General features: G+C 34.0%; 1 protein-coding gene across 1 annotated transcript; it reads right to left on the reverse strand.

Moving 5' to 3' along the window:
• Positions 1 to 10,043: 10,043 nt before the first annotated feature.
• LOC125861733 (delta(12)-fatty-acid desaturase FAD2-like) lies at positions 10,044 to 11,503 on the reverse strand. Its single transcript, XM_049541595.1, has 2 exons — positions 11,450 to 11,503; positions 10,044 to 11,346 (listed from the first exon to the last, which is right to left on the reverse strand). The coding sequence occupies exon 2, from the start codon at positions 11,340 to 11,342 to the stop codon at positions 10,206 to 10,208; it is 1,137 nt and encodes a 378-aa protein (XP_049397552.1). The 5' UTR covers positions 11,343 to 11,346; positions 11,450 to 11,503; the 3' UTR covers positions 10,044 to 10,205.
• Positions 11,504 to 11,539: the final 36 nt, after the last annotated feature.

An 11,539-nucleotide genomic window follows, 5' to 3' on the forward strand; every position in this document is an offset into this window, starting at 1 on the left:
ATTGTTTGACACTAAGGTCCTTGACTCATTCTTCTTTGCAATTACACATTTAGGCACAAATATATGAGGGCCTAATTTGCTATTCAAAGCAGGTGGTGAAACCTGCTTTTTTGGATCAAATCGTTGTCATTCTCTATTAACCTTACTTGCTTTCCAGTAGCCTTCAATAAAGCATCAAAGCTATTTTGTAACACTCCATATCCGAAAACAGACCTCCGTGCAAATTTTCAAAAGTTGCAGGTGCAACCCACGGTTGCCACCCACGGACCGTAGGGTGACCCACGACCCGTGCTGGTGGTTCGTGGTTCGCAATTGCGACCCCCTCCTCAAAAACCCTAGAATTTCCTCTAAGGGTTGACCCACGATTGGACCTACGATCCGTAGTCCATGCCACGGTCCGTGGATCAGACCCCAGGAAACTATAGCATCTCCCCAGAACCCCCAGAGAAAAAATGGCTAAGTGTTGACCCACGGCCGGACCTACGATCCGTAGATCAGGTCACGGACCGTGGTCCGTGTTTATGCATCGATGCCCCAGAATTCAGCTCCCAGTCCCAACTGACGTTGACCAGTACGGACCGTCAGTCAATCAATGGTCCGTCTGTCCCATCCCGTTCGTCGGTCACCCTATCATCAGTTAAGTCGGGGGTCTTTCGGTCTTTTCCTATTTCGTTGGACCCCTAAACTAAGTCGTTTTAACCCTAAACTACGTGGTTTTAGTTAATTTTAGCCTAGAAATATAACTAGAACTTTTCAAAGTCAAATCATTCATCAAAACTTAGAAAGTTAGAACGCTAAAAGGAGAAAGAAGTCAAGAACCCTAGTTTAAGAACGCAACAAGGTTCCATCTCCATGGAATTCGTCACCAGGTATGTGGGATTCCACTAGTAGGTTCCTTTCACCCATTAGATCCCTAGAATTCAATCAGATTCTTGATTCCCTGTTATTAACTAGACTTAGGGTTTATAGAACTTCAGCAGATTACCATGAACTAGTTAATTTAATGTTCCAAATCAGATTACCATGTTATTACTTAGTTTATTATATGATATTCAGAACCCTAGTTGTATATATTCGTTAGTTCATGAATTATGCATGCTAGGTCAGATTATTCAGTTATTACAGATATACCCATGCTTCAGTTTACGAATGTCATCAGTCATAATTGTTGCATTCTCAGTTTGCATGTCAGTTTTGAGCTATCTAGTATATTACAGATATTTAGTCGTAATGTGTTAAATCATTTAATCTATGGGGAGTAGCATAATACCGAGTTGGACTAGGGTTAGTCAACCATATAGTCCCAGAACTACGAACCACGTAGGTTGTAAGTCCCCTATGTGGATATCATTTTAGTGATCACACCAGCATGCATCTATACCTTTGGTCGGGTGAATTGGGTCCTCTCAATGAGGCGTATAGATCGGACTCCACATTTAGCTCATGTGGTTTTATGTCGGTTATTAGTATCTCTCACAGTTCAGTCAGACTCCATTGCATTGACCTCATTTCAGTACAGTCAGAATTCAGTCTTAGCCTGTTATAAATTTGGTCATTGCATTTAGTTAGCTTAGTATACAGTATCTATATCATGTTCAGATTATACTCTTGCTTTATTCTTGGTCAGTTATATGTTATTTCAGCTTTACTCTATCATGTATGCTCAGTACCTTACTGACGCATACTCTGCGCTACATTTTCTCGTGATGTAGGTTCAGGTCCACAGCAGTCAGATCACGCATAGATCGATTCCTGATCTCTAAATCAACAACATCAGTGGTGAGTCCTCATTTTCCGAGGACAATAGTCATGTTATTCAGTACTTCAGTATTTCAGTCATTTAGTTTCAGTTTTGCTAGATTTACCTGGGGCATGTCCCAGCACTTCTAGTCAGTTAGAGGTCATGTTCAAACATAGTTAGATTCAGCTTAGTATTAGAGTTTGATATTTCTCTTGTATTAAAACTCTCAGATTTGATATATTCAGTTTTAGAATAGGTATTCCCCATCATTTTCGTTTTCATGATATTTAAGCTTCCGCATCGGTTATTATTATTCTTAGTATGCTCATGTCATGCCAACAGGGTTATCTTGGGGTCACTTGTGATCCTAGGTCCCGTGTCCGCGTATCGGGGGTAGCTCAGGGCGTGACATATTCAAACATAATAGATCTTTTGAGGCATTACTAATATCTTTGTATTACCTACATTGAAATATGTTGATAGGGTAATGTCTTTCTGTTAGTTTCATTTGCTATTAAAGTTTTGATTATTATCAATACATTTAATTTTCGAATTATTATCATTTACTAGATTATAGAAAATCATTAATTTATATATTCAATCAATATTTTTAACTTTTCTCATCTCGAAACTAATATATATTTATTTATGGTAGGTTATTTGTTATATAGATCTTAATTATTTCTTTTATGATTTTAAAGAAGTTAAAATAAAAAAGATAAAGGATGATATATATTAATGCTAAGGTAGTAGGCATTTCAAAATATATTTTGATATTTGGGCTCATTTTTTACACTCCTAGTAAATATGCCCTTCAATTTTGTAAATTAGAGCGGATATATTCTCGTTAAAAAGGGATATATATACTATAACACCCCAAATTTGTTTTGATCTAAGACTTGAACCATCATTCGTTGTAAGTAGGATTTTACCAAGGAATTTAAAATTTCTTAAGTATTAAGGTAGGTCACTAGATCTAGCACCTAGAGTTCCAAAAAGAACTAAATTGGAAATAGCAAAATGTGAAATTTTGAAAGTTATGCTCAAGTTATGAGTTTTGGGTCAGCTTCAAATGACCATAACTCATAGTACAGGATGAGTTAGGTGGGCTACAAGATAGCTAATGAAAGGTCTTTGAATTATTTTTCCAACGCCACCAAGTTTGCTAAGTTTTGAGTTCGGATGAGTGAGATATGCCCTTTTGAAGTTAAGCTATCTAGTTAAGGTAAGTTACCCAAAAATAGTGAGGGGTATTTTGGCTTTTTCCTTACTAAATCAGATTTAATTCATTTTTAGTAAGGTTTTACGGGTCTAATCTGATTAGGTTCAGTTTTATAATACTAGGGTTTTAGTTGAGAGTTCAAGAAGAGAAAAGAAGAGAATAGAGGAGAAAAGAGGAGAGGATCAAAGCGTTCGTCGAGGTTCTTGAGTTTTGTTGCGGATTTTCGCCAAGGGGTTAATCCCTAAAGGGTATGTAAGCTTTCATAGTGTTGGGTTCGTTCACCCACATGCCAATCATGATTTATTTAGCGTAATTTCATTCTTGAAATTTAAGGATTTAATTTCTTCATGAGTTCTTGATAAGTGTTCTTGAAGTTTCCTTATCGATTAAGTTTTGATGTAAGATTCTACTTGGGTCAACTTCAAACGACCATATCTCTTAGAATATAAAGAGTTAGGTGAGCCATAGCCTATCCAATTAAAGGCATTTTAATCTACTTTCCAATGCCACCAATTTCGCGTCAATCCAATTTCTGAGTAAAAAGTTATGACTATTTTAGTAACCTATACAGTGCTTTTACGAATTAGCCGACGGAAAAACATTAAAAAGGGTTGTTTTTGTTTTTTTACATCCAAGAAAACCCTAAACGAATTTCTTGACCAATAAAAGGCTCAAAACAATCAGATTTTCATCTTTTAGTCCATCATTCTCTTCTCTCTCAAACCCTAGGGCAAAACCCTAAGGAAAAATCAAAGTAGAAGACTCTATTCAAGATTCTTTCAATCTTTTTCAAGATTCTTCTTCAAGGTAAGTCTTTTTTCAAGAATTCCATTTGTTTTCAACTCAAATGTCTCCATACAATTATGAATCACTAATGAAAATCATAATTTTTGGCCATAGAGATTTCAAGAAAACTAATTCAAGAATCTCAAGAAAGGTTTTCTTGATCGTTTACCTTCAAGCTAGGGTTTCAAGGCTTTTAATCAAAGTTCTTCTTCAAGAACCTTGTTCTTTCAGATATGTAAGACTATCATATTGTTAGACTAGTTCATCCTCACCCCTTACATCTACTTTCAAATCAGTAAAAGAGTCTAGAATTTTACCCCTAGATTTGAGTATTCTTGAGATAAGTTGATTTGAGTCCTTAAGTTAAGTAGTTCATGCCTATAATTCCGCATGAACCCTCTAAATCGAGCAAGTGAGTATGAGAGTGAGGAGAATGTATTCATGAATCTACTTTATCATCAAGAGATCCTTCATATCCATGAACCATTACTCTTGAATTCATAATTCACATTCAAGAGAGAGTTAAGAGTAGAGTTCAAGAAAGCTTTTGAGTTCAATTGTGAATCCTTTGTGATCAACTATCGATTTGAGCTAAGTTTTGAGGAAGTAAGTATGAGAATGAGAAGAGTCGTACACATAAGTTCCATATTGTTGTGTAGACCCTCAAGTCGAGTCGTTCATGCTCATAAATTCCGCATGAACTCCATACATTGAGTATCTTCGAGAGGAGTGGTATCTTCGAGCTTTAAGTCTTTGAGCATTGAGTTCCTAATCCTTTTGAGATTATATTCCTACTTATGGGACTACTATATGTTACCAATGAAGCCCTTGAGTAGTTGTTCATGCCCATAATTCTGCATGAACCCTATGAGTCGAGCAGTCTAGAGATGAGTGGTATCATTGAGTCTTGAGTTCTGAGTACTGAGGTTCTTTATTGTTATTAAGATCCATCCATGAGTTAAGTTGTTCATGTTCATAATTCCACACGAACCCTATGATTTGAGTTATAAATTTTAAACACTTGAGTTCTTAAACTGAGTTCTGAGAAAGTAAAGATGAGTTTTGAGAAAAGAGTTTTCTAAGACATGATTAGTATGACAATAGAGTATGCCATCAATGTATGAGTAGTATGGTATCTAGATATACCATCAATGTTTATGCAGTATGACTTCTTGAGTCATCAATGATCATATTATAATATGATTTTGAAATGTTATTGAGAAAGAGCAGAGTTGAGTTCATTTTCTTTAAAATGATATATGGGAACTCAGTATTCCCAAGAGTAAATGTTTCACATTTAAGATGAGAGGAAACTGAGATTTCCAAAAGAGTTTTGAGCAGTTTAAGTACCATCTCTTTTAAGAGAACTATTTTTGAGTAATAATCTTCAAACCACAGAAAAAGTTATGTTTTTAAACATATGAGCTAGTAGATTTTGGGAGTAGTATTGAGCACCAATATGGGGGAGAGTTCAGATAACTCACATCCCCCATAAACCATGTAGCCAACATGGGTAGAAAAGGTCGTACTTTTTAGATGATTCCTTAATGCTTTTTAGCGTAGACTAGTGGATCCACTTAGTTGAGAGGTCTTATACCCTGGCAAAGTATAGGACAGTTTTGGTAACGTGGGCGAGACACTGTATTATCACATAACTCATAGTGATGATTGTCGATTAGAGAAACTCCCACATAGATATTTTGTATTTTATATACACATAATTTATTTTGTATTTTCATATACAAACATAGTTTATTTTGTATCCTTGCATACAAACTGAGTATATTGTATTCTTAAATACATTGAGTTGTTTTTTACTGTTTTAAAAGTTTTTCATATATTGCATCTCTTATTGTTGGTTTATATTGAGTTGAGTATCCAAAGTTGAGTATCCAGAGTTTGATTACCCAGAGTCGAGTGTCCCATTATTGAGTTGAGAACCTTATTACTGAGTTGAGTATCTTATTCTTGAGTACTTCTGGGTTGAGTAAGTTTGAGTATTCCTTGAGTTGAGTTAGTTTGAGAAGAGGTAAGTATGTTTCCTTTTTATCAAGTTCAAGCTTATGTTATGCTTTAGAATTCCCCTTACATACTCGTACATTCCACGTACTGAGTCATTTGGCTTGCATCGTTTTATGATGCAAATACAAGTATTCAGAGTCATCAACAGGAGTTTCGTTGATATACCACATGGAGTTCGAGTTAGTTATGGTGAGCCTCCTTGCTTTCGGAGGGTTTCACTTTTACTTTCAATTATATCAGTTGTTAGGATGTCGTGGGTCTTGTCCCGACTTCCATATTTATCATTTAGAAGCTTAATAGATAGACGGTAGAGTTTCAAAAGTCTGTTCATTTATTTTCTTAAATGTTTAAAGACATAAGTTGCCTATTTTATGGCCATTTGAATAATTTATTTTTATTCAGAGTTTTTCATTTGAGTTAAAGCTTTGTAATTGAGTTTCATGAATTTTTATTCAGTTTTAAACTTTTGCATGCTTTAGTTAGTCTTTCGCTTGTAGTCAGCCAGGATGAGGGTTCGCTTGGGGACCATCAATGGTTCTCGAGTGTCGGCCACGTCCAGGGTGTAGACTCGGGTCGTGACAGATACCTCCATAATCTAATTACAAGTGATGTATATTTACTTATTTCGTTAACAAACTAAATATTTAAAAAATAATCTAAAACTGATTTTTTTTAATTCCAAAATGTTACGTGACTTTGAAAAATTACTTCACACTTTTTGGGGGACAAACAACACAAATCTCAATAGTTTACGAACAAGTTACTTCCTTTCATGCGAGTTTCTAGTATTATGAAGCTTACCAGAATTTGGACTTTGGATACATGTATTTGATGTGTTCAGATACATGTATCACAGATACATGAGGTCAAAATTTGGTGTAATTTGTTCTACATACAGTACGTATCCAAGTGGATTGCATGTATCCGACTCTCTCACTCACCTCTTTCCTATATTGTTCGCCTCTCTCCTCTCTCCCTCTCTCACTCACCTCTCTCCCTATATATTTGTATTTCAAAATGCATATGATATTCGAGAGGTATCCCAAAAACATATATCTAGTGGAATTAGAATATATCTAGGATACACATCGACTGTCTTGCTCGCCTTCATCCTATCTCACTCGTCTCTCTCCTTATTTCAGTGTATTTGTAGATAAAATACATGTATTTAGGTGTATCTGACTTTAAATCTAATATGAAATTATCAAGTAGTGAGACAATATGTAATTATTTCAAACTATAGAAAGAATTAGTAAGTATGGTAGGAATATTTATGTAATTAGATAGTNCTTGGGGACCATCAATGGTTCTCGAGTGTCGGCCACGTCCAGGGTGTAGACTCGGGTCATGACAGATACCTCCATAATCTAATTACAAGTGATGTATATTTACTTATTTCGTTAACAAACTAAATATTTAAAAAATAATCTAAAACTGATTTTTTTAATTCCAAAATGTTACGTGACTTTGAAAAATTACTTCACACTTTTTGGGGGACAAACAACACAAATCTCAATAGTTTACGAACAAGTTACTTCCTTTCATGTGAGTTTCCAGTATTATGAAGCTTACCAGAATTTGGACTTTGGATACATGTATTTGATGCGTTCAGATACATGTATCACAGATACATGAGGTCAAAATTTGGTGTAATTTGTTCTACATACAGTACGTATCCAAGTGGATTGCATGTATCCGACTCTCTCACTCACCTCTTTCCTATATTGTTCGCCTCTCTCCTCTCTCCCTCTCTCACTCACCTCTCTCCCTATATATTTGTATTTCAAAATGCATATGATATTCAAGAGGTATCCCAAATACATATATCTAGTGGAATTAGAATATATCTAGGATACACATTGACTGTCTCACTCGCCTCCATCCTATCTCGCTCATCTCTCTCCTTATTTTAGTGTATTTGTAGATAAAATACATGTATTTAGGTGTATCTGACTTTAAATCTAATATGAAATTATCAAGTAGTGAGACAATATGTAATTATTTCAAACTATAGAAAGAATTAGTAAGTATGGTAGGAATATTTATGTAATTAGATAGTTTTTCCTTTCTTTTACCCCTCCAAGCCCTAACCATTTAAAAACAATCCAATTTCTCTATTATTCAGTCCCGACTCAAACTCATTTTTTGATTGAGGGGCTGAATGTTTTATTTGGATCATATCTGTAGGGATAAAAAAATGTGTGAGGTACCACGTGATATTTTTGGAATTAAAAAATTATTTTTGAATTATTTTCTTTTAAATCAGTTTATTAAAAAAAAGGATAAAATATGCATTTCACCACTTTTTTTAATAAAGTGTATATTCGCTGTAAATCTTAAAGTTGGGGGGTAATATTTTTGTGGATGGACAAATTCACTAGTAATTCATTAAAGTTAAAAAAGGCAACTATGAAAAAAGAAATGGAAATGCTATTGTTTTCTAAAGTCCTCGCACGAATCTTACATGGAAATTTCATATGAATGCTACAAGTGATACAACACATAAATATATCCTTTTGCTTTGAATTTTCATTTTAAGTGAACGTACATAATTGTCAAGTAGTCCTATTTTGTTGGCTATAGGCAAACTAAAGTCTTGTGTAAAGTTTTGTTACAAAGTAATATTTTAATAAGTGCACGTTACGGGTGCATTGAAAGTGATGTAAGGTCTAAGAAAAACCCTTGAACCAACACAACAATAACACCTTTTAGCAGTAATAAATATACACATTAACAAAAGGTGTTAAAGCATTTATCAACATTAGTTAATTGCAATTGAATTCAATATCGCTAAAGGCTTTAGAGACATATACAAAAAATGTTAATTATCGCTAAAAATACATATTCCTAAGATGTAAAGAGTTATGTGGTAAATTACTAATTATCACATGAAAGATTTTAAAAGTCAAGCCTTCGACGATGCTTCAAATTATTAAATTTGAACTATTGTACGTAAAGTTATGTATCCATTCCTAAAGAAAAATATCATGGAAATATCAAAAGAAAACAACAACACACAAAACTTAAAGTCTGATTACAATTTGATGTTAATCTCTCTATCAGTGACTCCTTATCATAGATAAAAACAAATGAGAAGAGTCAAGAAAGACATCTATGAATGGAAATTATGTTATAGCATGTATCTCAAATGAAAGATATAACATACAAATGTGTATCTTTCACTTGAATTTTCATTTTGATGTTTTCTCATTAACTTAAAGTAACCTAACTCTATTTGTCAATAGCAACATGTGTTAGATATGTCATTCAAGATTGGAAGGATCCCAAAAAAAAAAAAAAAAGCATATTACATTAATGTGCCTTTTAATTTGGTCGCATTTTACATTTATGCCCTTCAACTTTGGGTGTGTACAAGTAAATATTTTAACTTGTCTAAAATTAAACAAGTAGACACATGAGTCGTATATGTGACATAATACACATAGGACACCACGTAGGATGAAAATTGTCATGTAGGTTGCCACATAGGACGTATGTGTCTATTTGTTCAATTTTATATAATTTTAAGTGTCTACTTGAGCACACTCAAAGTTGGAGGGCATAAATGTGAGTTGATGCCAAGTTAAAGGATATATTTATGTATTATGCCTAAAAAACACTCTCCAAGAAAATTCAGATGTAAATGAAGCATCGCATATTGTTCGATACGAATAAAACTATTCTTTTCTAATTTTTTTTCATAATTAGTTGATCAAACTTTTTTAAAAATATTTTCTCTAGAAAAATAAGTTGCTTAAAATGAGGACAATAACTTCCTTAATGGAAGTACGTAAAATAAGTTTAACATTCCACATATTCCACATTGATTGAGTTCTACCTCTCATTGCTCCTACCTTTTTTACTCCTCATATCCTCTCCTTTGAAAATTCCGAATTTCTATTATAAATACCCTCATTTTCTCTCTAGTTTTTTCAAAACTCTATTACTTAATTGAATTCACTTAATTAAATAAATCAGTTTGTATTTACCATGTTTTATACACTACATCATATTCATATTTTTTTTTAAATTCATTTGTATACCATATTTTATACACAACTCATACAGTACTAATATATGTTTGTATATAACGCGATGTAATTATTTTTTTAATACGTAAATCAATTTGTATACCATATTTTATACACAATACATACACTAACAACTGCAAGTTCAACAAGGCATCACATGGATTAGGGCATCCAAAAGTATTCAAAAATAAGAACAAGACCAACAAACTGGTAAGGGCATCAATCATTCATTCACACCAAATTGATTGTCACAAAGATAGATGTTTATTTTATTACATAACAACGGATTTAACAATACAGTAGTGACAACTAAAACAAACATTAGTAGTACAATAATACAAGAAAAGCACACATTAGTAGAACCACGTACTTAGGTTTAGCATTGAAGGTAGGAATTGTTGTTTCAAATCTTGTTCTTGTACCAATAAATACCCTTATCCTTTTCTTTCTCCACAAAGATGCACTCATTTATATCCCTCCACATTGCCTTTAAAATTGGTGTATCATCAAATTTATAGTATTCTCCCAACAATGGTTTGATAGCTTTTGTTGCCTCAACTGCATGGTGATGTGATATGTATGGAAATATATGATGCAAAACATGTGTATCAGTAACATTGTGAAACACCTTATTTAAGAAACCATAGTCTCTATCTACTGTAGCTAAAGCTCCCCTTAGAAAATCCCACTCAGTTGAATCATAATGTGGCAATGAAGAGTGAGTGTGGTGCAAAAGAGTGATAAACACTACAAGCCCATTGACAATAAGAAGGGGTACCCCATAGATGCAAAAAACCCAAGCTAGGCCTTTTATCATAGTAGCGCGATACAACAAATAAGTTGTTGCAATGACACCTGCATCTGAAATGTAGATTTGTAGTCTCTCACGATCACTATATATTGGGCTATATGGATAATAGTGACTTGCAAAACGGTCATATTTTTTTCCTGAGACATTGAAGAGCAAGTACAAAGGCCATGCAAAAGTAAGGGTGAAGGCAAGTATGAGTAGTCTTCCTAGTGGATTATTCAAGTATTTGTAGTACCATCTTAGTTTTGATTTAATTCTTGGTTTGTAGACTTCATCATTCTCAATGGAAGCAGTGTTGGAATGGTGACGACGATGACTATGTTTCCATGCAAAGTATGGTGTTAAAAGTGCAGAGTGGAGGATAAGACCAACGGTGTCATCTACCCATTGGTAATCACTGAAGCCATGGTGTCCACATTCATGAGCAAGGATCCATATTCCTTCCCCAACACAACCTTGAGCAATCCAGTAAATAGTCCATGCTACATAACTATATGGGGATGGAATGAGGTGAAAGTAAGTGTTGGCAATGTAGTAAAAGATGGAGACAAGTATGAGATCCTGAATAAGATACGAGAACGACTTAATAAGAGATCGTTCAAAGCAGTGGGGAGGGATAGCCCTCTTTATGTCACCAATTGTAAAAGGCGGCTTTGAAGATGGAACTCTTTTCGCAACATCATTTTTCTTTTCTTCTATTTTACTGCTCATATTACCACCACCTCCCATCCTCCTGCATGCATCCAATAATTTATTTTAGTTAGTTAGTATAATATAACACAATATATCATTCCCTAAAAAAATATTATTAAACTAAAAAGTCTAACAAGAAATACCTCAATATATTCAAAAGTAGAGAGAAAAAAGAGTCTTTTGAGTTTTACTTTCTCAGATTGTGAACAAAGTTTCTCTATATATAATGCATA

The sequence above is a fragment of the Solanum stenotomum genome, chromosome 4 (genome assembly GCF_019186545.1).
Source record: "Solanum stenotomum isolate F172 chromosome 4, ASM1918654v1, whole genome shotgun sequence".
In the NCBI taxonomy this organism is placed as follows: Eukaryota; Viridiplantae; Streptophyta; class Magnoliopsida; order Solanales; family Solanaceae; genus Solanum; species Solanum stenotomum.